The following is a 27,381-nucleotide window of genomic DNA, read 5'->3' on the forward strand; positions in this document are numbered from 1 at the left end:
AAAGCAAAAAAAAAAAATTAAATAAAAAAAAAGAACAGGGATGAAGCCACATTAGGCCCATAATGTGCTCGAAATAAAACCTGTTGAGTATAGCTTTTTCTCATTTCCCCCTGGAACATTAAAAACTTGTTTCAATTTTTTTGAAAGGTAGTCACTTAAGTACTTAACATAGCTTTGGATTCTGACCTCCGGGGTTCAAAAAAAAAATTTTTTTTTTTTTGCTTTGTGTCACACCTGGCGATGCACAGGGGTTACTTCTGGCTTTGCACTCAGGAATCACCCCTGGCAGTGCTCAGGGGACCATATGGGATGCTGGGAATCGAACCTGGGTTGGCCGTGTGCAAGGCAAATGCCCTACATACTGTGCTATTGCTCCAGCCCCCATGGGTTCAAATTTTGATTCAGTCATTTACTAGTTATGTAACATTCATTCTTGTGCATATTTTTTCTTCAGTTTTAATTTCTTTGTTTTTTTTAGCATACTTCAACACTGTCTTTACTTCTCATCTGTGAATTATGAATCACCCCCTTATACTTCTCTGACATCCTATACTGAATGGCATTTAGAATTAATTTCTTTAAGTCACTTTCTTACTAAAATTCTAGTTTTTGCAAAGACTTATGTACACTTAGATCCATTTACATTTTATATCATGTTTGTCAGGTTGGTATGCAAGTTGGTGTGCAAGTCTCTAATCACTTATTTTTCATCTTTGCAAATGTAGTTTCCCAAACCTTCCATTACTGTACAACTTATAAAATTCTATTCTGATGCCTTACCAATGAAATAAATGGCACATTTGAGTGCTTAGTCTGTCACTAATAAATGATGGACTTTGGATTCAAACCACATGATTTTATTTTATTTTATTTTTTTGCTTTTTGGGTCACACCCAGCGATGCTCAGGGGTTACTCCTGGCTTTGCACTCAGGAATTACTTCTGGCAGTGCTTGGGGGACCATATGGGATGCCGGGGATTGAACCCGGGTCGGCCCGTGCAAGGCAAACGCCCTACCCGCTGTGCTATCGCTCCGGCCCATGATTTTATTTTAAATGTAAAATATAAACTTTCCCAAACAAACTTTTTTTGTTTGTATTTTAGTTACACCTGGTGATGCTCAGAGGTTACTCCTAGTTCTGCGCTCAGGAATTACTAATTATTCCTGGAAAAAAAATAATTGCTTGCAGGATCATATGGATGTGGGGGATTGAACCTGGGACAGCCACTTGGGAGGAAATAGCCTATATCTACTGTACTATCAGTCTAGTCCCAGATTGCCAAACACGTTCTAAAAGAATACAGGGGATTCAATAAAAATAAATTAAAAAACAAAAACAGTATGACACTAATATCCAATGTCAGGGAAAACGGGCCAAGAGGATTGGTCAATGGTGTGGGATATGAATGGTAGTTACAATAGAGGAGGACCCATTCTTAGCACTAGTTGGAAATGATCACTCTGGACAAGAACTAAGTCTTGAAAGCAGGTAAAAGGTAATCTTTCAGCATCTGTATCACAAACCATAATGCCTCAAATGAGAGAAAGAATAAGAGAAAGGGGGTGCCTGCCATAGAGGCAGGCTGGGGTGGGGAGTGGCTTGAAGGGTGGGAGGGAAACTGGGAACACTGGTGCTGCAAAATTACACTGGTGGAGGGATGAGTGTTGGAACATTGAAATGATCTCATGAACAACTTTGTAATGCTCTATCTCAGTTATTCAATTAAAAAGTTATAAATAAAAGAATATAGGTAGCTTAGGATTGATGGCCAAACTATAGTCTGTAGCTCTGGATCAGAAATCAATCTACTTGTCAGCTCACTTAAATTCTCCTACACAGTAACTTTGTGCATATACTTTAAAAGGTCCTTGGCTTTTAAGTAGCTCATTTTTAGCAAGAGAGCTGAATATAATGAGATGCAGTTGTAGCAAACAGTAGTGGTTAGTTCATTCTCACTTAGGAAGGGATTTAGACATAAGGGTGACTGGCTAATAAGAAATGGCACAGCAGGGCTGGAGAGATAGTACAGTGGGCAGGGCACTTGCCTTGCACAGAGCCACCCTGGGTTCAATCCCCAGCATCTTATGGTTCCCCGAGCACCACCAGGAGTGATTCCTGAGTGCAGGAGTAAGCCCTGACCACTTGCCAGGAGTGGCCCAAACCCTCTTTCCCCCACCAAGAAAAAAATTCACAGCTCAGTAACTTAGCATCACCATTACAACTTGGCAAGTATGTGGCCGTGGGTTCAAATCACTGGTTCCATATATATCAGCACAATCCTGCCAGCTCTGCTGTTTGAGCCTGGCAATCTTGCCTGTGATTGACAGTGTAACTGGAAAATAAGGAGGGACCACCAAAAAGGGGAGGGGGCAGGATGTAAGAGAGCCAACCAAAAAGGTGTGGGGGGGGGAAGTGTAGGGTATAACTGTTGGGGACTGGCCTTCGTAGCCCCTGCTTCTTTTCCCTAAGAAGGAACCAGGAAACGGGAAAAACTGGGCGTGTGAGAGCGGCATGCCCTGGCGGCTGCACCTGATCTGTATTGGCCCGGTCAGGAGCCATATTCTCATTCCTGAGAGTTCAAGGAACTGCCTGCTTATGCAGCTGCAAAACAGAGTAACAGATAACTTAGCTCACTCAACTTGTAACCCTTGGCTTGCTCAACTTGTAACCCTTGGCTTTCCCACAGAGTGTTCACTGCATACTATAAAAGAAAATGAGCTTTGGAATAAAGTCGCTGTATGTTTCATTCAGTCCTCCCTACCCCGTCTTCAGCTCTCACTCCCTCTCTCCGGCATAACGCAGCATAACTCAATATCTTCCTAGCATGTATGAGGTCCTGGGTTAAGTTTAGAATAATGGGGTTGGAGAAGGGCATCCCACAAAATACAGGATAAAGAAAATATTTACACCAGATTTACGGTCAGACTTTCTCATTAGGATTAAACATCAGATAATCTCCATGGTTAAATTGGTTTGTGAAATGAGAATTGTCAGTATATATGGTAAATAGCTCCTTGGATAAGATAAAACTTCAGAAAATAGATGGCTTATCAGTTATAATCTAAAATTGTCTTCCTTTGTACCTTCTGTTTCTTACAATAAACATGGTTTCAACATTACAAACTTCTTAGTAACATCAAGGCATTTCAGTACTCATGCAGCCTGAATAAGAACATGAAACATTTCTTCCTAGTCCATTTTCAGAGAACCATTTACTGGTTAAAAGTTCTGTCTTTGTTTAAAGAATTAACCTTTTTTTTTTTATCCAGCATTCATTAGAAATTCTTTATTTAGTATATTCTCATTCAGAGAATAAACTTGATGAGCATTTAAAATATTGTTTTTATAAGTTATTTGATTAGCAGAGTTATAAATACAAAAAGGAAAAGGATTACCAGAAATAAAACATTATTTCTAACAAAGCATCATGAAAATTTTGATTATTTAAAAACCCTAGTATCTTACAAGTTTTGCATATATGCTTTTTTAGCTCTTTGGAGCCCTCTACCAATAAGGCACCTGCAGTAGGTAAGATTTTGCTACTGTAGCCTTGGGAAACTATTCTTAGTGTTGTGTTGGTGCTTCTCTGACAAAGTACACTTTAAGACAAACATTTAGATTTGTGTACATCCTAAATTTCAAGTAAAAACACTATGATTGAAGTGACAGACTAGAATAACAGCACATATCCTGGACAAGGAGACAGTTCAGAGGGGTAGTGCATACCTTGCATGCGGGAAGTCTGGGCATGGCATGGCTCCCCAAGCACCACCAGAAGCAGTACACAGGAAGTAACACCTGAGCACTGCTGGATGTGGCCCCCAAACAAGAAAATATAATTCCTTAGATTCACCACTCCAGTCTCTTACAAATTATTTCAACTTCATAAAAATAGGAATTGTTAAACACAGGTGGAAATGGCATCTGACTTTATGAAACTTACACTGGAACTACATGAAATTCCAAGCACTGTTGTGGAGCTATTTTGTTACGGGCAACATCCCTTCACTGCATAATCAGCAACTAGCTATTGATGTTCTAAAGTCAAACTAATGATGGGTTTTGAGGATCAACATTGTCCATTATCCTATCTGAGTTAAAATGGAGGACACTTCCTGTCTCTTGGTTCCATTTAGCTTATCAGAAAATAAGCCCTGGAAAGGAGAAAGATGACTGAATGAAATAGAATCTCCTAGGCATTCATCTCCTTACTGCAGATATCCTTGAGAAAAGGAGCCTCTGACTCAGCCAGATTGTAACAGGTTCCAAGTCACTGTCCTGTAAGGTTCCCATGCTTCTGAAGAACATCATGCAAACTTCTTCTTGGTGGCTGTGAACCTTTCCATGTACTAAAAACAAAAGCAAAAAAAAAAAATTTTTTTTTGTATGAGCAACTAACAGCCTGTATCTTAAGCTCTGATTCTTTTTTTTTTTAATTTAGGTTTTGATCAAATATTTCTTTCATTTCCCATAAAACCTATTCTTAATGCAGATTTAAAGAAGCTTTTTAGGGGGATGAGGTCACACCTGGCAGTGCTCAAGAATCACTCCTGTCGGGACCATATAGGGTACCAGAGATTGAACCTGGGTCAGCTGCATGCAAGGCAAGCTCCCTGCTCACTGTACTATCTCTGAATTCCATATTTAGATTTTAAAAAACTGATAGAGCTTTATAGTGAAAGTTGCCTCGGACAATACCAGTTGCCTTATTCTTAAAACCCACCTCCAAAATTGGGAAGAAACATCCTGTTAGTAGGATTATACATGCACTTTCTGGCTGTGAGCATTTATATGCAGAAGTGCCCTAAGACATACCTTATCATAACCTTCCAGTTCTCGAAGTGCTTTTATTTCAAACAGGTTGCCTTCCACTGCAAGCAGACAGATCTGGGAATCACTGAGGATGCTTTGTGGAAGCATGCTGAGCTCAAGGCAGTTCTCTTCCAGGCGAAGAACTTTAAGGCGAGGACAGCGAGATATCTTTATTGAGATCTGAGATATCTATTGAACCCCACAAAAAAAAAAAAGTAGGAAGATGCACAAGCATTAAAATGGTGATTTTATTTATTTATTTTTACTAAATTTAAACAAAAACCTTGACAAGTTTGTCCTGGTTCTTCTTTCTTTTTCCGCCTCCATTTTCTCACTACCTACTCATTCTAGAAGCATCTGTTATGCAGCTTCTGTTATGACTCCTCCACTTTTTCTGAAAAAAGTTTTTGAAAACTACTCGTTGCTTTTTTTAAAACAAAATGTTCTGATTACAAAAATGCTTTGTAAAAAGCTTAAGACTAACACATTTCAAGAAAGTTACCTATAGCCCACTACCATAAACATTTTGGTATTTATGGTCAGTCTTTTATGTACAGATACATGTTGACTATTGTCAAATTCAATGTCTTCATTCCCAGTTTCACTTGTACAAATCTGACCTATCCTTAAAACTCTCTTCTAAATTTTGGATTTTTCTATCTTTTGAGTCATTTGTGCTTTGTTCTTTCCACAGGCATTTTCTAAGCAGCATTTCCCTAATTCTAAACTTTCTTCTAGAAAGCTCATTCATTTTCCCTTTTTTGGTGTTTTGGGCCACACCCAGGCAATGCTCAGGCCTTCCTCCTGCTTTGCACTCAGGAGCTGAACCATTCTTGCATTCTTGTCTATCACTTGGGGGGGGAGAGGGAGAGAGGGGAGGACAGAGAGAGAGAGAGAGAGAAAGAGAGAGAGAGAGAGAGAGAGAGAGAAAGAGAAAGAGAGAGGAAGAAGAGAGAGTGGGAGGGAGGAAGGGAGGGAGAGAGAAGTTAAAGCACGTGCCTTACACATGGCATACCCTGGTTCAATCCTAACACAATATGCACCCCAGCAACACCAGGAGTGACTCCTGAGCTCAGAGCCAGAAGTAAGCCTTGCGTACCATTGTGTGTGCCACTTCCCACACACAAAAATGTCTATTGTGTTAAGACCTCAAAATATGGGTTAGGAGAGAGAGCACTGCAGGTAAGGCTCTTGCCTTGCACAAAGCCAAGCCAGATTTGATCCCGGCATCCCATATGGTCCTCCAAGTCCGACCAGGACTGATTCCTGACTGCAGAGCCAGGAGTAAGCTCTGAGTATTGCCAGCTGTGGCCCCAAAACAAAAGAAAAACCAAAAAGACTTCAAAATGTGTCTACATTCATAGCTATACACCTCAATCCCAGTATGTTTACATTTTTTGAGATTATTTTTTCCAGTGTTGAGGATCAATTCCAGGTCTCATGCACGCAAGGAATGCATTTTACCACAGAGCCATATTACTTCCCATTTCCAAGTTTTAGTGAAACATTTCCATCAGATGACCCACCATCATAATCCATCATGACATTCTCAGGTCCTAAAGTACAAATCCAAGCAATTTTCTTTGATTCACCCACCTCTTTTGTCTTTTAAATGCTCCGCCCACTATCATCTCAGACCATCACCTGGGTTTTTTGTTAGAAATGCAAATTCTCAGACCCTACTCCTGACCTATAGAATCAGAAACAATGAGAATGGTGCCCCCCAGAGATATTCTGATACACACAAAACAGTGAAAGCCATCAACCTAGGTGAAAGTGCAGTGAGTGCTCAGTACTTACTGCTTAATTTTTTCCCTCCAAGTTCACAACTGTTTTCAAAAAAAAAAAAAAACACCAAAAAATCCCAGAAAATAAAAGCCCTCAAACATATCTAAATATCCAGTGTGAGGTCAATTTTTTTTTTCTTTTTGGGTCACATCCGACAATGTACAGGGGTTACTCCTGCCTCATGCACTCAGGAATTACTCCAGGTGGTGCTCGGGAGACCATATGGAATGCTGGAAATAGAACCACGGTCGGCTGTGTGCAAAGCAATGCCCTACCCACTGTGCTATCGCTCCAGCCCCAGTCAATTTCTTTTTTGTTGTCTTTTGTTTGGGGGCCACAGCTGGTGGTACTCAGGAGTTACTACCGACTCTGCACTGAGAAATCACTCCTGGCAGGGTTGAGATGCTGGGGATTGAACCTGGGTTGTCCGTGTGAAAGGTAGACACACAGACTCTGGTCCCTAGGCCAATTTTCTTAAAGACTTGAGTTTCATCATAATTCAAGTTCACTACAATCTAGAATAGTTTTGTTCAATAAAGCTCTGTAATGATTGAAATATTTTATATGTGAGGTATGATAATACGGTATCCACTAACCATGCATGCCTATTGAGCACTTGAAATTTTTAAACAGAAACTGGAATGAGAATATAGCAGGTAGAGCACTTGCCTTACATGTGGTTAACCCAGGTTCATAATCCCCAACATCTCATCTGGTTTTCTGAGCCCTGCCAATAGTGATTCTTGAATGCAGAGTTAAGTCCTGAGTACTGCTGGGTGTGACACAACAACAACAAAAAGCTAATAAAATGAAATTGTAGGTGCGTATATATTTTGTTTTATTTTGGGGCCACAACTGATGGTGCTCAGGTATTACTCCCAGCTCTATGCTCAGGGGACCATTGGGACCATATACTATGCCAGAGGTGAACTAGGGTCAGTTGCATACAAGACAAACTCCTTAACCCCTATACTATCTCAGACCTATGAAAGCAGTTTTAATGGCCACATGTGTAAGTAGTGGCTACTACAATGGATGCAAAACTAGATGCATAGACATTAGGAAAACAAAAGGCCACCTTCCTCTATGTAATGAATGCTTCATCCTTTGTGCCTATGTCTAGTTCAAATATTATTTCTCTAGATAAAAACCAGAATTTCTAACAATAGTAACAACTTCAAAATACTATAATTAAAGCTTTCCAGATGTAAGGAGCTGTCTCCAGAAAGCTTGCTAAGTTTTCACCCAAAGCAGAAAATATATTTAGCAAAGACGTTAAAAAAAATTAAGACACAACTCAGCATAAGAGTTTAAGCCTCTTAACTCCTATCAGTAAAGTTTGAGGTATATACTGGGTTAGAGAGATAGTACAGCGGGCACTTTGCCTTGCACACACCCAACATACATATGACCCCTAGCACCACATATGATCTCCTATGATCCAGAAAACCCCACCAGGATTAAGACCTGAGCACTGCCAAGTATGGCCCCAAAACTGAAAGAAAAAAAAAAAAAGACTTAGGCATACCAGAGAAAAATCTAAAGAACTTTTCAAGATGTGTGAAACATTTTAACATTTTTGTTTTTGTTCGCTGTGCTCAGGTTTTATACTCTGCACTCAAGGATCACTCCTGGCAATGCTCAGAGGACCATATTGGGGTGCTGGGGTCAAATGAGTGTTGGTTTTTTCCAAGGCAAAGTGGCCTGCCCACTGTACTATCTCTCTGCAAAAGGCAAGCGCCCTGCTCACTGTACAATCATTGGCTCTGGCCCCAACATTTTAACTTTTAAAAAAATTCTGGCTTTTTGGGTCACATCAAGGATTACTCCTGGCTCTGGACTCAGAAATTACTACTGGCAGTGCTCGCGGGACTATATGGGATACTGGGAATCAAATTCAGCTCGGCTGCGTGCAAAACAAATGTCCTGCCTGCTGTACTGTATCGCTCTCGCCCACCAACATTTTAACTTTTAATATCTCACCGTGACCCATCCCACCCTCCAAAGGTAGGATAGGATGGGTCACGGTGAGATATTAAAAGTTGTGACACAACAAATATCCAGTGTCTCAACTAACTCCATGGTACTTTGACTTTGAAATTATCACGGTCCACATAATGAACATATCTGGATTCATGACTTCAGCTTAAGGAGCAAGAAGTTACTCAAAAGGCAATGAACCCAAATATATGCTATAGAGGGGGGAAGTCCTTAAGCTCACAGACCTGGTTCTGATTGAGGTTGAGCTCAATGACCTGAAGATCCCCAATGGTGTCAGGTATGCTGCGAATCTGGTTCTTGGAGAGATCCACCACATCCAGGTGCCGCAGACTACAAAGTTGGGGTGGTAGGGCTCCCAGTTGGTTCCCAGACAGGCTTAGGGTCTTGAGGGCAGAAAGTTGGCCAAAGGTTGATGGTAGTTCTCTCAAGTGATTGTTATTTAAGCTCAGCATCTCCAGCTTTTTCAGATTGCATAACTCTTCAGGAAGAGCACCTAGCAAAAACAAAAAGAACCTGAATTGAAAGCAACTGAAAAACACTTTATAGAAGCTTATAAAAACTCTGTAGCTTCCTGCTATGCCTCTTGAAAATATACAATAAAATCCCTATATGTTCTCCTATTTTTTCAACACTCCATTTTTACCAAGATAGTCTTCAGGAAGTGAGGAGGCCATCCAAATTCAGAAAACGCACATTGTGAAAAGGGGCCTCGGTACAATATGACAGCAATTTTAAAGAATATGGAAGGCCCTCGTCTTCCCATTCCATCGGACATCCTTCTAAGTTAGTAGCAAAACTAGCTTACATGATATCCCCAAAATCGTCTTGGTTTCCAAATCCAAATTGACCCAGTACCTATCATTAAATCACCAGAGAGAACCTGAAGATGTAATTACGAGACAGAAAGCTTTAGGGACACTGACACTCCTCTGCCTCTAGGGTTCTCTGGACGTTTCATAACAACAAAAATCAGCTTGTAGGAGAAAACCATCCTCCTTAACAGCGGATCTCTAGCAAAAGCTTCCCGGGCGCAAAAGCCGTACTCAGTTTGTTGCTGTTCAAAGAGAGGCTCTTCAGCAGAGTGAACTTCCCGATAATCGCCGGCGGCAGGCTCTCTATCTTGTTGTTGGACAAGTCGATGGTCCTGAGATTGCTCGTCAGCTTCTGCAACTCTGAGGGGAACTGCAGAAAGGGGTTCACAGCGTGGAGAAGCCCTCACCAATGATCTTCACAGACCACCCCCCACATCCCCGCCGGCTCTGTCCCTTTAAATTCCCAGGTCGGGTCCCCCTCAACCCCCAAGACCCCTCTTAAGTCTCACCTCCGTCAGCCCACGGTCTTTAAGTTGAAAGACACCAGTTTTCTGCGCCGTTTCCACATGAGCGCGGAGGGCACTGTTCCCCATTCTTGCGCCGGGCTCAGGTCCCTGAGGGAAGAAAGCATGGCTGTCCCTGCTAATCCAGACACCCAGCCACCCCGCTGGCCTCCCGGCTAGGTCTCCTGCCCCAGCTGTCACCTCTTGCGGATCCCTGGGTCGGGGGGGTGGAGGGGGCGGGGGCAGCCCAAGAGTGGCAAGGTGGAAAGGGAAGAACTGACAGCCCCACGACCAGGTCCTGCGGGTGTTGCAGCAGTTCGTGAGGCAAGATCCTCTAGGGGCTTACGGTGAAGTAGGGACTCGCCTCCCACCCCTCAGCTCCCAGACCGCCTTGCAGGGAAAGCCCGGGGAGCCGCGCTCGTCCGGGATGAGCTCCCGGGGCTTCCGCCCCGGAAGACACGCCCCGTGACGTCATCGGATCGCGCGGCGCCAGCTCGGGGCGGGCCACTCACTCGGGGCGACGCTCGGGCCGGCGGGCCACGGCCATGGCCGGCGCGAAGCCCTGGGAGCCGGTCTCGGAGACAAATGCAGCCGGGATGCTGCTGAGCCATTTCAGAGCTTCGGGGACGGTCACTCAGGTGAGTGTGGGGGCGGCGGTGGCGTCATTAAGGGGTGTCCGAGGTAACCACCGAGGAGTACTATGAGGTGGGGATGCAGACGGCGGGAGGGTCCTAACACGCAGCGGGGACCTCGGCGGTGGGTTCCGCGAGGGCGGCCTGGATTCAGGGAAGACTCGGTCGTCTCGTGGAGATAAGCCAGACCGCTTTCCCCCGCCTTCCCCCACCCACCCAGTGACGCTCCTTTCGAATGTACTGGGTGGCGGGGCCGGGAAAGACCGGGGGCCGCTTCACTCGTCGCTCCCAAACTGTGCCCGTTTGTCTGAGAGGTACCTAGGCATATTCCCAAACCGGGCGCCGGGAACAGGAGAGTCAGGCAAGTACGCGACTTTAGAGACAAAAAAAAAAAAAATCCCGGTTCCAAAAGTATTGGTGAAAAAGACCCGGAGAGACGTTGGAATGAATGAAGAAAGAATAGGTAGGGATCAGGAGCAATAGCACAGCGGGTAGGGCGTTTGCCTTGCATGCAGCCAGCCCGGGTTCAATTCCCAGCATCCTACATGATCCCCTGAGCACCGTCCAGGAGTGATTCCTGAGTGCAAAGCCAGGAGTAGCCCGTGAGCATCGCCGGATGTGACCCAAAAAAGAAAAAAAAGAAAAAAGATGAAGAATAGGTAAGGGGTTCTTTCCGAGGGATGCGGAGATTAGCCCGAGAGGAGGTGATAGTTTTAGATTGGGCAGAAAGCACTTAGAGGCCCGAGGGAAGTAAGCTGAAAGGAAGAAATGGATGATGGGAGGGAATGATAGGTTATGAGTCGTAGAAGGGACAAAGGAATGGGGAAAGTGAGGCTTTGTGCAAAGAAAAGAGAAAATTGAAATGGAGCAAAGTAATCAATTTTACTGAACAGGAAACAGAAAAGTAGAAAGGCAGAAATCATCAATGTATAGCAGTATGAACGTCACAGAAAATTTATGGGGAAACAAAACCTTCCAAAAGAAAAATTTTTTAATAGTTTGTGATTAGAGAATGCTAAGGTGAAGAAACCAAGGCCTCTGGGTACCAAGAAACTTGTCAGAGTCTTCTCAATTTAGGAAAGTGAAAAATGGGTCTTGGAGTGCCCATATTCTGACACATTGTATCATTTCTAAAATGAACTGTGATACTGTAACACTTTGTTTAGCCAGTTCAAGCTCCTGTTGAAAAGTCTTCAGATTGCTTGAAGACAGACCTAGCGACCAGGTTTATAGATTTGGTGGGAAGATGGAGTGAGAGAGGTAATAATGAATACATGAAAAAACAAGCAAAACACACCCATAATACACTCTCAGCTCTTACTTTTCTGGCTTCTTTGTGTGTTGTTCCTGTTGCGTTGCCCATTACTCTCATTTGTATCGTCTAGTTATAAAGTAATTTGGTAAACTCATACAGTAAGAGATCAGGGTTTTATCCTTCTAGAAAATATTGATAGGGGAAAAGGATTCCTAAATTAACGGTATCCAAAATTTAGGCATTAATGAACATTCTGTTGAATTGGATTGTTTTGGAGAGGACCTTCCAAGTGTTCTTCAAGAAAGGTTGTTACTTTCTTGGTAGCAGATAAAAATATCTGCAGATCCATAGGTCCTGAACATCCTCTTGCAGTCTTTACACAGGCCTAATGAGAGAATTTATGGACTGCTGGATGATTTTTCTTTAAACAGACTTTACATATGAAAACTTTTGATTGTTGGTTTTAGGCCATACCCGATGATGGTTGGGGCCAGCTCCCAGCTGTTTGAGCTGCTCCTGGGTGGGGTCAGGGACCATGCTGTGCTGGGTGATGCAAAGCATGTGCTCTGGCCCTTTGAACTATTTCCCCAGCCCTTGAAAACTAATTTTTATTAGAAGGACTTAGCACTGATTGTTTTAAAATTGTTTTTTAGTTTTTGGGTCACATCAGCAATGATCAGGGATTACTCCTGGCTTTGCATTCAGGAATCACTCTGGTGGTGCTTAGGGGAGCATATGGATTCCCGGGGATGGAACCCAGATTGGCTGCATGCAACACAAGCACTCTGCCTGCTGTACTATATCACTCTGGCCCTAGCACTGATTCCTTTAAAAAGTTTTGTTGTATGACCCCTTTATCTCTTAGTGTATGTGTTCCATAGTCTTTTAAAACTTAAGATTGTACAATCACAAATCCTAAAATCATACAAATCTCCTAGAAAATATAACTTATTCAAATTTTGTGCTGTTTTGATTTATCCAGTGAAGAGTTGGTTAGTGAAAGAAAAATAGAAGTAGGCCACTGATGTGCCCCCAGTACCACCTAGTATGGCCCAAACACAAAAAAAAATAAGAAAGGTAAGGTTTACTGTAGGATAATAGTGGAATATTTGTTTTATCTTATTCCCTCAACCATTTAAGTTATCTTAAATTGTAGGCTCTTTTTGACCAGTTTGAGTGAATTATAAAACTATTTATTAAAGCTCCCTCTACTGGCAATAAGTAAGATTAAAAAAATTGGACCAATAAAACTGAATTGACTGTTTTCTAAATTGTCTGATTCAATCTGTGTCCTGTACTCTTCTTTGCCATGTCCAGTGGGGGACCATTGTGTAGAGGGGTTCCTCCCAAGTGCAAAAGCAAATGCAGTATCCCTTTGAACTATCTACCTGGCCCCTTTGCTTTTATTATTAATTTATTTTTGGTTTTGGGGTCACAACCAATGATTCTTGGACGGAACATGTGGTGGTGGTGATCAAACCTAGGCCTCTTACATACAGTGAATGTACTCAGACTCTAGATTAGGCCCCTCTCTGGTCAAACCCTACCTTTCACTATGTAATCTTTCAGTGATACTGTCAGAACAAATTTCAAATAAGCTCTGTACTTAGGGATTGCCCCTGGCAACACTTGGGACCATGCTGTGCTGGTGTTTGAACCCAGACCTCTCCTACATGTAAAGCATCCTCTTGGCCTATTGAGTTCTCTCACCAACTCCTCCTTTTAATTTTTTTCCTTTTTTCTGTTCCCCCATCCCTCAGGTTTATTTGTTTTTTGGAAGGGGGTGGTTTGTAATTTTTTGTGGGTTTTTTTGTTTGTTTTTACTTTTGGGGTTACACTTGATGATGCTCAGTGGTTAATGCTGACTTTGCATTCAGGAATTACTCCTAGTGGTGCATGAGTGAACATATGGGATGCCTGGGGTTGAATCTGGTCAGCCATGTGCAAAGCAAATGTCCTACCTGCTGTACTGTCCTTCTGACCCGAGGTTTGTATTTTTTTTTTTTTTTTTTGGTTTTGGGGCCAACACCCAGTTGTGCTTAGGGCTTACTCCTGGCTTTGTGCTCAGAAATCACTCTTGATGGTACTCAGGGGAATATATTTGATGCTGAAAATAAAACTTTGGTCTTCTGCATGCAAGGGAAGTACTTTATCTACTATACTAGTTCTTAGGTCCCTATCTTAATACTTTGTCTTCATCAAAGATTTTGTTTTAGGGGCTAGAGCTATAGTACAGCGGGTAGGGCATTTGCCTTGTATGAGGCCGACCCGGGTTCAATCCCCAGCATCCCATATGGTCCCCCAAGCACCGCCAGTAGTAAATCCTGAGTGCAGAGCCAGGAGTAACCCCTGTGCATCGCCAGGTGTGATCCCCAAAAACAGCACAACAAAAAGATCTGGTTTTATTTTTCTTCAGATCTTTCATTGTTTAATCCCAGCTATCTCCTTGTTCCTGAGCATGACCAGGGGTGGCTTTGGTGGCCCCAGACCCTGTTGGGTCTGAGCACTGAGCCTTCAGGTTCACACAGTAAGGCAAAGTATCATTTTGAGGGCCATAGGCCCTCAAAATGTGCTGGGAAACCCTCTCTCCTCCACAAATTAGTAACAGGTGGCCAGGAAGATAGTTCAGTGGGCTGAATGCATACTTTTTATCTGTCAGATTTAATCCTTGGCAGCACCTGGTCCCATGAACATCACCAGGAGCAACCTCAAGCACAGAGCCAAGAATAGCCCCTGAACACTGTCAAGTATGACCCCCAAACCCAAAAATTTTGTTGTTGTTTTTATTTTGTTTGGTTTTAGGGCCACTCTCAGCCATGCTCAGAACTTACTGGGTGGGCTGAAGCTATAGTATAGCAAGTTGGGTGTTTGCCCTGCATGTAGCTGATCCAAGTTCTATCCCCGTATGGTCCCCTGAGCACCGCCAGGAGTAATTACTGAGTGCAGAGCCAGGAGTAGCCCCTGAGCATTTCTGGGTGTGACCCCAAAAAGGGGGGAAAAAAAACTTACTCCTGGCTCTGTGCTCGGAGATCAATCCTGATGAGCTCAGGGGACCATATGGAGTATCATGTATTAGGCAAAAACCCTACTCAATGTACTATCTCATACCAACCCCCAGGCCAAATTTTTAAGTGAAATATCAGTTTAATAAGAAAAGAGAATTACACATTGTTACTGTTGTACTTTGTACTTCATTTTTCAGGAGAAAGTGTTGAACCTGTTATATGGTGAAATTTTAGGCCCATGAGCATTATGTTCCAGTGCACACATAAACTTTTGTTGTTTATTGCTGTTTTCTTTGTTTACCTGTAGGAGATGTTAGATATAGCTAAGAAACCAGTTTCTTGCTTTGAGAACTTCTCCAGGCAACAGCAAATTGCAGATATTAGAGCTGAAATTGACCAGGTAAGTTATTTTAGAAATTTTACATTGTATTTTCATCATAGAAAAAAAATTTATCCAGCAGCAAATCTCTTTGACTTAGAATAGTTTCTAGGAAGGAAATAGTTAAATAGGTTTCACTTAGTAGTTTTGGTAATAGTAATAACTATTAGTTGCATCAGTAGCTTTAACAGGACTAGAACACCAAGATGAAAAACTTCAGTGGGGGCCAGAGCGATAGTACAGATTAAAAGTTTTGGTAGCCACACTTTATAAAAGAAAAAGATAAGATAGCACAGCGGGTAGGGTATTTGCCTTGCACGCGGCCGACCCAGGTTCAGTTCCTCTGCCCCTCTCGGAGAGCCTGGCAAGCTACTGAGAGTATCCTGCCCTCACGGCAGAGCCTGGAAAGCTCCCCATGGCATATTCAATATGCCAAAAACAGTAACAGCAAGTCTCGCAGTGGAGATATTGCTGGTACCCACTCAAGCAAATCGATGAGCAACGGGATGACAGGGATGACGGTGATACAGGTAAGATACAGCATAATGATGCCTGTTCTTGGGACTGGAAGTTAGGGTACATCTCTTGGGGCTTGGAGTTTATTGTACTGTGTTTAGGGTGCTTGCCTTGTACATGGTTTACCTGGGTTCAATCCCCAGCATCCCATATGGTCCCAGCATCCCATTTAGTCCCCTAAGGACCACCAGAAGTAACTCCTGAGTGTAGAGCCAGGAGTAACCCCTGAGCATCATTGGGTGTGGCTGAAGAACAAAACAAAAAAAACCTCAAGTAAATCCTCTGGGCTTATATGCCTACTTTGGCAGCATGCATACTAAATTCACCTGGGTATATAACAAATCATTTTTCACCTGCACTTAATTATTTTTAGGTTAAAGACTATTTGTAGGGTTGAGGGGTGGGGGAAGAAACCTGGGACACTGGTGCTGGGAGATGTTCACTGGTGGAAGGATGGATATTGGAATATTGTATGGCTGAGATCCAATTATGAGCGACTTCTTTATGGTCTCTTATAGTGATTCAGTAAAGAAGTTTAAAAATAGAGATCCCCAAGTAAAGGAAAAAGAAAAAAAAAATTTTTTTATTTTGCTTTTTGGGTCACACACGGTGATGCACAGGGGTTACTCCTGGCTCTGCACTCAGGAATTACTCCTGGTGGTGCTCAGGGGACCATATGGGATGCTCGGATTCGAACCTGGGTCTGCTGTGTGCAAGGCAAATGCCCTACCTGCTGTGCTATTGCTCCAGCCCCCCAGAAAAAGACAATTTTAATCAAAAGTTAAGCCTTTATTCATGCTATTTTCTGAGTGGCTAAATATTATTTTTTGTTCCTGATGTAGAAAGACCTAGAAATTGAGCTACTAAGACTAGAAAAAGATTCCATAGATGTTGTTCATCCTTCCTTTTTAGGTAAGTATTTTGATTAAGTAGATTATTGGAACTTCAGTTTTTCATGGATTACATTAAATAAACATCAGGTAGTAAAATTATGACATATCATAATTTTTCCAAGCATTGCCTCATTGCTTACAAAGTCTATTTATGTGTAAATAGAAGTCATGTTGGGCTAGTACAAATAGCATAGAAAGTGATCAACTTGGGAATTTCTTAAAACAAGAAAAGGTTGAGAGACAATGGCTGAGGAGTTTTCCAGATTAAAGTATACTAAAGGGAACATATAGTTAAAGCACAGTGTGATCATGAGTTAAATATTTGATTAAAAAGTTATTTTTTATGAGACACTTGAATATGTTTAAATATGGGCTATATTAAGTATTGATAGTATTGTACTAATGATGAATTTTTTTACACATATAAGAAAATGTTCCTATTTAATGAAATACATAAAGTTTTAGGGTCAAGGGTCACTATATAACTTACTGTCACTTGGATCAGCAAAACACTGAAAAAAGCCCTTTTTTGTGTGTACATAGGAAAAGTAAAAACAATATATGTAAGCAAATATTAACTGTAGCTAAGTCCAGGTTAAAAATGTATATATATATGTATATGGCATCTTGGAGCTAGCACAGGGGATTACTTGCCTTTCCTCCATCCAACCCTAATTTAATCCCTGGTACTACATATGGTTCCCGGAGTACCACCTGCAGTGATCCTGAGCACAGAGCCATGAGTAAGCGTTGAACCCCACTGGGTGTGACCCAACCCCTCTCCCAAAATAAAATTATTGAGCTGGGAGTTTAGTTGAAACTTTAGGACTAGAGAGAAAGTTCAGGGGCTAAGATGCTAGCCTTGCATGCAGCCAACTCCAGTTTGATCCCCAGCCTTGCATATGGTCCCCTGAGTACTTCCAAGAGTGACTTCTGACAGTCAGAAATATTCCCTAAGGGGTACTCTACCACCAGCAGGTCAACCTATACCTGCAGGGCAAGAGCATCAGCAGCCTGATGGTGCCTTCAGGCTTTCTGATACCCCAAATTGCCTCTGTGCCTGTGGCCAGACTCCAACAACTTGGGACCAAATTTCCTGAGACATTATACAGCTGAAAGTTAGGGAGTCATAGCCACAAACCACTCAGCTATACAAGCTCATTTTTTAGCCTTTCATCAGAGACCCATAAATAAATGTTGAAAGAGGTCAAAAGCTACAGTTAATCTTGGACCTGTGCAAAACTGAGCAGACTGGGGTATATGGTGGGGGGTGGGGGGCAGGTTATCTAGGTGCCCGCCCAAGCAGAGTCCCTGGCAGCCACTTGGTCCCACAATCCAAAAGCACGTCCAGGCCCCCTGCCTAACTCCACTTCCTCAAGACAGACCGCACCAAGATATGATCTACTGAAAATTTGTGTATACAGGTTTTGTGACTGAAATCTCGAGGCTTTTTCAGGGTCGGGATAGGCTACCTCCCCTCATCTCCCTATACTTCCGGAAGCCTCGGCAGTCACATCCACACCCCAAAGCTCCCACCCAGTTAAAAAGCTACTCCAGCCTACTGTCCTGATAAAAAAAATACTGAGTGCCTTGAACAAACACAATGACCTCTTAGTACAGTACCTGTATTACAAACTTTAATGCACAAAAATAGAGGGAGGCTGAGGGTGGGGGGTGAGGTATTGGGATGATGGAGAGAATTGGGGGCTATTGGTGGTGGGAAATATACACTGTTGGAGAGATGGATGTTGGACTATTACATGATTGAAACCCAGTCATGAATAACTTTGTAATGGTATATCTCACAGATACTTAAAGAAAAAATTTTTTTTAATTTCCTATGCACTATAGTGTGTGGACCCCACTTTTCTCCTCTCTATCCCCTCCCATCAATATGCATAACACATACAATACACATACAATAGGTTAGTGAATAGGTCAAGTTAATGAATAGATTAATGGTTATGAGAAATAGGTTAATGAAACTAGATTTAAGATTGAGATTATTTAGGAGGGAAATTGAGATTATTTAGGAGGGAAAATATAGGGTTACTTTTTGACATTGGTAGTGTCAAACTAGAGTGAAGAGAATTTTTCATAATTTTAACTTGTGCTGTTGACAACAATAATTACTGTTTTGATTTCTGTAGCTCAGAAGTGTCAGAGTTTGCAAAGCATGAATAATCATCTGGAAGCAATTCTGAAAGAGAAGCGGTCTCTTAGGCAAAGACTGTTGAAACCCAGGTGTCAAGAAAACTTGCCTATTGAAGCTGTTTATCACAGGTTAGACTGAAATGTGGAAGTTAACTGTTACACATATTTTCTGTAGGTAGTTTTATTTTGACTAGTAATTATTTTATAGCTAATTCATTGAAAAACATTGTTAATGTTACTATTAATGTGTATATTAATGTAAATTATATAATATACTCTATAAAGTGTTTAATTTTCATGTATTTATACACATTAATGTTATTAATTGTAATCAAAAGATTATATGTCAAAAGAAAATTGTTTTTAAAATTTTTTTGTCTTGTTTTGAGTCCCACCCAGAAGTGTTCAGGGTTTGCTCTTGGCTCTGCATTAAGGGATTACTGCTGGCAGGTTTTGGAGAATCATATGGGATGTTGGGCATCATTTTTGCAAGGCAAATGCCCTACCCACTGTACTATTGCTTCAGAAGTTTTTTGTTTGTTTGTTTGTTTTTGGGTCACACCTGGCGATGCACAGCGGTTACTCCTGGCTCTGCACTCAGGAATTACTCCTGGCAGTGCTCAGGGGACCATATGGGATGCTGGGATTTGAACCCGGGTTGGCCGCGTGCAAGGCAAACGCCCTAGCCGCTATGCTATCACTCCAGCCCCTGCTTCAGAAGTTTTTTACTTTCAAAAATTAGAACCGTGAAGATAAAATAGTTTCTTTTGTCCATTGTTTTGGGAATTATAAATTATGACAATGAAAAAAATAGATCCATACCATATAGTAACGTGAAAAATAATTTTTATAATATAACCTGTCTTTAGTAGGTAGGCTTTATGAAATAAATTTACTGTTGCATTAATGTAATAATTTTTGCTTTGGTTTCCCATTTCATGGAATGGGGATCTATCTATTTTGATGTGTTCTATTGCTTTTTTTTTATAGGAGTATTACAAGTACCAAATTTAAGATGTAGGTTATTAATAATGGTTAAGAATAAAATCAGAAAGGGGGCATCTGGAAACTTGATTGCTTTCTTTAGCAGTGCCTCATAGCTGACTCTGAGGAAATAAATTTGTTTTTGCTTAAGTGCCTGATTTTTTAATTAGCAAAATAATACGTGTATATCATTATCAAAATGTTTCAGAATCTATGTAGTATATTAACATCTACTTTATGTACATATGTATGTGTATGTGAAGAACTAGTGAGTTTATGACACTGAAGTGCTACCTACTGCGCTAATGATGCACCTTGCATAGTGATTTCAAAGTATCTGCAATACGAAGATTATAGGCTATTTCAATTAAGTACATCTATCCTTGTCTTAACTTTTGTCAAGTGTGGGCAACCAGATTGGGCCAATAGATTGGGCGACCAGTGTAATAGTATAGTGGGTAAGATGCAGCTTGCCTTGCATGTGGCCAACCTAGATTCGATCCCCAACACCCAATATGGTTCCCTGAACCAAGGGTGATCTCTGAGCACAGAGTCAGAAGGAAGCCTTAAGCACTGCTGGGTGTGGCTCCAGAACAAAACAAAGCAGAAAAAGGAATGAATTGATTGGAATGAAATGAGGTTTTATCAGGGGGAAATTTTTTGTTTTGGGTTTTGGACCAAACTTGGCTATTCTCAGGGGTTACTCCTGGCTCTGTGCTCAGGGAATCCATTACTGATGGTGGGACCATATTGGATGCCAGAGATTGAACCTGGATCAGCTGTGTCCTAGACAAGTACCTTGCTGCTGTACTATCTCTCGACCCCCCCAAGGGAAATTTCTTTATATGAAAAAATAACACCAAGTTTTGTCTAATATTAGGTTGGGTTCCAGATATGATTGTCTTTTTCTTTTGGTGGAGGCTGGGTATGGCAGAGATGGGTCACACCTGGCTATGCTCAGGGAACCATGTGTGGTCCTAGGGACTGAACTACGTTGGTCACATATCAGGCAAATATTTTGGGTTCAGAGCAATAGTAAGTAGGTAGCATTATTGCCTTCCACGTGGCCAACCCAGGTTTGATCTCTGGCATCCTTTATGGTCCCTCAAACCATGCCAGGAGTGATCCCTAAGCACTGAGTAAGTTCTGAGCACCACCTGCTATGCTCCCCCCACACCCCAAAAAATCAGATACTTTCATCCTAGTACTATCTGTCTAGCCCATTATTGTCTTTTCCTGTTTTTTTTTTTTGTTTGTTTTTGCTTTTTGGGTCACACTTGGCAATGCACAGGGGTTACTCCTGGCTCTGCACTCAGGAATCACTCCTGGTGGTGCTCAGGGGACCATATGAGATGCTGGGAATCGAACCCGGGTCAGTCGCGTGCAAGGCAAATGCCCTACCCGCTGTGCTATCGCTCCAGCCCCAGTTTTTCCTGTTTTTCTATTTGGATAACCACCCCAGCTTAAAGTAAAATGAAAAACAAAATTTTTTTCGGTTACCAGTGCAAAAGTTTGTTATTGGTTCATTGGGTTGATTCTGTTATCTCAGACTAAAAGTTTTAGGGCAGGAGTGATAATACAGGGGTAGATTCTTACCCTACACTGCACGTGGCTGACCTAGGTTCCATCCATGGCACCACATATGGCCCCCCAAGCTCAGCAGGAGTGATACCTGTTGAAGAGCCAGAAGTGGACCCCGAACACAGCTGGTGGTGTTCAAGGCTCCTCCCCCACTTCCCCCCACAAAAAAATCAAGAGAGATCTCACAGCAGGTAAGATGTTTGCCTTGCATGCAGCTGACCCTGATTTTGATCCCAAAGCACAGTGCTCTGAAGTCTTTAGCATTGCTTTTGCTTAGCACTGTGCCTTAAAAGCAGAAAGGTGGGAGGATAAAGAAATGTAGGTGGAGAAAAATAACCAAAGACACAAGAAAGGAAGGCCGGGAGGACTGGTCCTTAGTAGAAAACTTGTCACGATGGGGGTAGGGAGACTAGGTCAGAGAAGGGACCACTATGACAAAGACAGTGACAATGGGAAGTGATCACTCTGGGCAAGAACTGGGTGCTGAAATGAGGTAAAGTGAGTGTTATACATGATTCGCTTTCAGTATAGCAAACCACAATGCCTAAAATGAAAAAAAGAAAAGTGTCTGCCATAGAGGCAGGCTGGGGGCGGTGGGTGTGAGAGAGGCACTGGGGACATTGATAGAGGAAGTGGACACCGGTGAAGGGATGAATACTTGACCATTGTAGGACTGAAACTTAATCATGAACAACCTTGTAACTTTATATCTCATAGTGATTCAATAAATACATGTTCTTAGTGGGAGAAATGGAACACAAAATAGCTAATCCAAAAATAACAGCTTTATGTATTTGAGCCCTGGCGCTGCCTAAAAAAATTGAATTTTCACCCTCTTTCAGATACATGGTCCATTTGTTGGAGTTGGCAGTGACTTTCATTGAGAAATTAGAATCCAATCTTGAAACTATTAGAAATATCCCTCATTTAGATGAAAATCTAAAGAAAATGGTAAGTATTCTATTTATTTATTTATTTTTGTTTTTTGGGTCACACCTGGCGATGCACAGGGGTTACTCCTGGCTCTGCACTCAGGAACCACTCCTGGCGGTGCTCAGGGGACTATATGGGATGCTGGGAATTGAACCCGGGTTGGCCGCATGCAAGGCTACCCTTGCATGCAAGCCCTACCCGCTGTGCTATAGCTCCAGCCCCAAAAATGGTAAGTATTTTAGTACTAGCATTTAACTGTGATATCACATTACTTCTTTTCACATTACTTGTGATGTCTTTAGGATTTTTAAAAATTTGTTGGTTTGGGGGGTCATAAACAGTGGTGTGCTACGAGATACTCCTGGTTCAGTGCTCAGGCATTGCTTAAAGAAGTCATAAAGATGTGGGGGAAGCTCCTAAGAATAATAGTGAGTTTTTTGTTGAAATACTGAATGTAATCAAAGTAAAGAGAAAGGAAAGTGAAAAAAAAAAAAGTCATAAAGATACATAAAGAGGTTGTTTGGTCCTCAACACCACATGGACCCCTGAATACTTATTAGGACACTGCAGCACAGAGCTTACAGTAGTCCACAAGCATGACTAGCTGTGGTTCAAATCCCACCTACCCGCCCATCTCCCCCAAATTATGAAGGGCCAGAGAGATAGAGCAGGTAGGGCACTGGCTTTGCATGTGGCTGACTCAGTTTAATCCCCATGTGGTCTCCAGAGCCTGCCAACAGTGATTACTGAGCACAGAGCCAGAAGTAGGCCCACACCACTGGGTGTGGCCCAGAAATGGAAATAAAAATGGACATCCTCATGGAAATTTCTAACAAGACTTATTTGGAATGAAGTTAGATTCAACAAAAATAGCTCAAAGGGCTGAAGCACGTGTTTTGTGGGAGACTTGGGTTCAGTCCCTAGCATTGTATTGTCCCCTGAGTGAGCCAAGAGTAATCCAGGGCTGGAGCAATAGCACAGAAGGTAGGGCGTTTGCCTTGCACAGGGCTGACCCAGGATCGATTCCCAGAATCCCATATCGTCCCCTGAGCACCACCAGGAGTAATTCCTGAGTGCAGAGCCAGGAGTAACCCCTGTGCATTGCCAGGTGTGATGCAAAAAAAAAAAAAAAAAAAAAGTAATCCCTGTACATTGCCAGATGTAGCCCAAAACAAAAAACTTTAAAAATTAGGGAAGGGAATATAGGTACCGTAAGAAAAGGAAGATGCAGTTTCAAGCAGCCTATGTATTAAGGGGGTGAAAATGTCGGGTGTTAACTTTCAGTATAACCAGTTGTGATATAATAACTATGGAATAATGACAGCTCTAATTTCTCTTCTGTCTTTTCCTTTCAAATGTTACAGAGCAAGTCTTTAGCAAAAACGAATATTTTGGTGACTAAGACAGAAGAACTGGCAGAGAATATACTTAAATGGCGAGAACAACAAAAGGAAATTTCTTCTTGTATTCCCAACATATTCACTAAAGAAAGTCACCTGCCGCAGACCACCCAGTGGAGACCACCGACCACGGGGGACCAGGGTCAAAGGAATCAGGAGAAGTCAGGAATCGGCGGGGAAATGACAGACAGCCACACTATAAGCTGGTGAACTGCTGCAACTTTATTCTGCAAAGCTGTGCTTATATATTGTTTCTCCAAGGAAATAGCAATAAGCAGGGGGTTACAACATCAGGTTACACCATTAGACCACTGCTTTGATGATTACAATACATCATTAGAACACTGCTTTGATGATTATAATTCAGCAGAAAAATTATTAACGAAGTACAATACAGTATGAGTTAATTCCGCATATCGCTTCTGTGACCTCTTGTTTTCCTGTAAGGCTAGGGTAAAGCTAAGGTTCTTTGAAATGTCTGTTTCGCGCCAATGATCACATCTGTGTCAGTTTAAGCATTAAGTGTTTAAAGCCCTTTCTCCCATCAGGAATTTGTTATAATATATTGCAAAAGGTTTAAATAATAAACACCAGGGTTTTCTTCATCTAGCTAATCTAGCCATAAATGGGAGCTCTGAAAACAACCGTCGTTTCCCTTCATAGTTTACCCATCTATTCCCAATGTTGTCGTTAGTTCCTGTAAAAAAGGGGGGTGGATCTAGGTAATCTTTTACTGTAGGGGGGAGCAACGTGGCGGCAAAGCCCACCATCGCTCTCCCACAAAATATTGTGTCCCTGCAGGGAATCTTAGCCAACTCTTCTTTCTGGAAATGTTTTTGTCTCACTATGCTGTGATTTCTGCAACACCTTTGTTTTTACTTTCATTTCGTCTGTTGCCTTGATTTCCAAGAACAACTCTTTTTATCCTCAACCTTGTTTAGAAAAAACCCAATGAGGCGTCTCCAGCATTCTTCTTCCAGCATGCTTCTTCCAGCATGCTTCTGAGACAGGTGCTTGAACAAAAGGAAAAGGGGGGCTCCAGATATTAAGTCATCTAATTCTGGCCGGCCTGTGGTGTCGGCAACATCCTGATCAGGAAACGCTCATACTGTTCCAATACGAATGCACAGATAAGTAATGCACAGAAGAAAGGCACAGATAGTTAAGCTAAGGCAAAACCAAGGTTGTCTTGTGCTCCAGCAGTTTCTGGTGTCATCAGGTCACGTGATGACCACAGATTGTAGGGGAACTGCCTGAGGCCCCGCTCTGGGGAGCTCCCACCTCAACCTCTCATCTGCAGACCTCCAGCGCAGCAGCATTTTGCTACAGCTACACAGGTGTCACAGCTGTGGGCGTAGCAGTCACCCTCATAAATATGATGTTACAACATCCTCTTTACCATTTACTTCTGAAGTTCTTTTTCAAAATATTCATGTCAAGTGATCATCAGCTATTTATTTTTGCTTAATTATATGTAATCATATGAAATCCATTTCTAGTCAATTGTAATAAGTGAGTTGTTTTTGCTTCCTGCCAACAATACTGAATGTTGAAATACTATGTTTATTCAACAAAAATACTTTATGTTGAAATACTGTGATTCCATGTTTATTAAGACAAAGATGAGTTTTCCTTTATTTTTTATGTATTTCCATTCCACTTTTCTTTCCCTTTCCCCCCCTACCTCCCCCGCAGAGAGGTAGGAGTTGGGGCCATGCCCAGCAGGGCATAATTATAGCTTATTCCTGGAAGTGCACGGGACTATATATGGTGCAAGGCAAGAACCTAAACTCCTGGATTATTTCTTTGGCTCTCATTCCGCTTTTCAGTGAATCCAGTGTAGATCTAATATAACTATGCACCAGAGTTTTAGCTTAGCAGTAGAGCAATTGTCTTGCATGTGTAAGGCCTTTGTTCAATCCCCAGCACTGCTCAGTGTACATAGATACTTGTATATATGTGTGTATACATAAATAAATATATAGAGACAGATCATTTATTTAATTTTATTCACACACTTTATTTAAACACCATGGTCTACAAAGTTGTTGATGATGATTTGTTACAAGGTATTCAGTATTCCAACACCAGTCCCAGGACCCTTCCCTCCTCCATTGTCTCCATTTTCCCAACCACCCTTCAAGCCTGCCCTATCTATAGCAGGCGGACAACTTATTTTGTATTGCTTGTTACCCCTAAATGTCTAACAGAATGATCAAAAACTGTTTCCGTAGAAGGAAATTTGTGAAAGTTGTATCTCACCATGGGGACATTAAGTCCTTGTCTGAAGTTTTACTAAGCTGTTGCAAGTTAACTTTCTGGGTTAATGTTTTTGTTAGTTGAGATAGGTTGGTTTCTATGTTACATGCCCTCCATCTACTTACTGAGATTGTCAGTGTTGTAAATATTGGACACATCACTCCAGAAAATCCAGAATTCTGAATTGGGAAGTCCAGCAGGAGTTAAATTTTTAAATAGGCCGTGGCTTTGGGTTGGAACTAGCCAATTACCCTCTGAGAGTGCCTTGGAGGTGTCACCTGGACTGAGAAATTTTTGCGGCTCGGTAACCTCTTTCAAGATTTACTTGAATCTCTGGAACAATGCTGGTAGATGAGCTTACATGGAAGTAGTGGTGAGACGTGAACATGACTTCGGGGCTTCTAAAAGTAGAGGGGGTGGGGGGTCACCCATTCCTGACTCCAAGAAGGCCTGGAGTTTTCAGCCACAAGGACCTCTGTACCTGAAGTTTTCAACAGATTAGGTTCTGTTTGGGTGGGAACAGGCCTGCCCCCATCCAAAAGTGCCCTGGAGGATAGAGACAGACATTTTAGAGAAATATGCTTTGGGCCAGATAGTACAGTGGGTAAGGTGCTTTTCTTGCAGGCTACTGATCCATGTTCTGTCCCTGGTACCCCACATAGTCCCCTGAGCCTATGTGAACATAGGACAGGTGTGAACCCAAGACAAAAAAAGTATATTATTCTAGACTTCTAGATAGTTCAAAGGACTGGAATCATATCTTACATGTGTGAGGCCCTGAGTTTAGCCTCCTTGCCCATCTGTAAGCCCTGGGAATCCCCTAAAGAAAATTATTCATCTGTTCTGTGTGTGTGTGTGTGTGTGTGTGTCTGTGTCTGTGTCTGTGTCTGTGTGTATGTATGTGATGTTTGGGCTCAAACCCAGGGCCTCACACATTGGAAGTATGTATTCTCCTACCTAATTACATCCCCAACCTCAACTTTACTCTTCATCCCAAATCCCTCTTAATCTTAGGATGGGAAGAAATGCCAAGGCTGGAAGTGGGCCCTCAAACCTGTGAGGTATGTCCTGTAATCAATAGTTTTGTTTTTGGGCTATACCGAGGTATTTTAGCAGTTACTTCCTCTGTGGTTCTTAGAATTCATTCCCACAGGTGCTAAGGGGACCAGGGGTACAAAAGATTGAACCCAGGGTTCCTCATACAGAATGTGTATTCCAGCCCACAGAGCTTCTCCCTAGCTAATAAAAGACTTTAGAATTATGCCTGGCTTGTTTTTTTGTTTTTGTTTTTGTTTTTGTCTTTAAAAAGTTAGAAGTGTTGGGGCTGGAGCAATAGCACAGCAGGTAGGGCGTTTGCCTTGCACGCGGCCGACCTGGGTTTGAATCCCAGCATCCCATATGGTCTCCCAAGCACCGCCAGGAATAATTCCTGAGTGCATGAGCCAGGAATAACCCCTGTGCATCGCCAGGTGT

The 27,381-nt window shown here is 42.2% G+C and overlaps 2 protein-coding genes across 5 annotated transcripts; one reads left to right on the forward strand and one right to left on the reverse strand.

Annotated features, from left to right (window-relative positions):
• Positions 1–10: 10 nt before the first annotated feature.
• LRRC57 (leucine rich repeat containing 57) lies at positions 11–10,392 on the reverse strand. Of its 3 annotated transcripts, none has more exons than XM_055131952.1 (6): positions 10,264–10,392; positions 9,924–10,028; positions 9,646–9,784; positions 8,827–9,095; positions 4,817–4,956; positions 11–4,350 (listed from the first exon to the last, which is right to left on the reverse strand). In XM_055131952.1, the coding sequence occupies exons 1-5, from the start codon at positions 10,390–10,392 to the stop codon at positions 4,849–4,851; spliced, it is 750 nt and encodes a 249-aa protein (XP_054987927.1). In that variant the 3' UTR covers positions 11–4,350; positions 4,817–4,848. The 3 variants fall into 3 exon arrangements, with proteins under 3 accessions (XP_054987927.1, XP_054987926.1, XP_054987928.1); XM_055131951.1 differs by having other exon boundaries at positions 12–4,350; positions 4,817–5,002; XM_055131953.1 differs by lacking the exon at positions 10,264–10,392 and adding an exon at positions 10,119–10,259 and having other exon boundaries at positions 12–4,350; positions 4,817–5,002.
• Positions 10,393–10,411: 19 nt separating this feature from the next.
• HAUS2 (HAUS augmin like complex subunit 2) lies at positions 10,412–24,063 on the forward strand. 2 transcript variants are annotated; one of them, XM_055131955.1, is made up of 7 exons: positions 10,436–10,555; positions 13,682–13,791; positions 15,117–15,209; positions 16,547–16,616; positions 18,748–18,880; positions 22,159–22,267; positions 23,614–24,063. In XM_055131955.1, the coding sequence occupies exons 3-7, from the start codon at positions 15,120–15,122 to the stop codon at positions 23,857–23,859; spliced, it is 648 nt and encodes a 215-aa protein (XP_054987930.1). In that variant the 5' UTR covers positions 10,436–10,555; positions 13,682–13,791; positions 15,117–15,119; the 3' UTR covers positions 23,860–24,063. The 2 variants fall into 2 exon arrangements, with proteins under 2 accessions (XP_004609840.3, XP_054987930.1); XM_004609783.3 differs by lacking the exon at positions 13,682–13,791 and having other exon boundaries at positions 10,412–10,555.
• The last annotated feature ends 3,318 nt before the right edge of the window (positions 24,064–27,381 follow it).

This window comes from Sorex araneus, chromosome 3 (assembly GCF_027595985.1).
Source record: "Sorex araneus isolate mSorAra2 chromosome 3, mSorAra2.pri, whole genome shotgun sequence".
Lineage (NCBI taxonomy): Eukaryota > Metazoa > Chordata > Mammalia > Eulipotyphla > Soricidae > Sorex > Sorex araneus.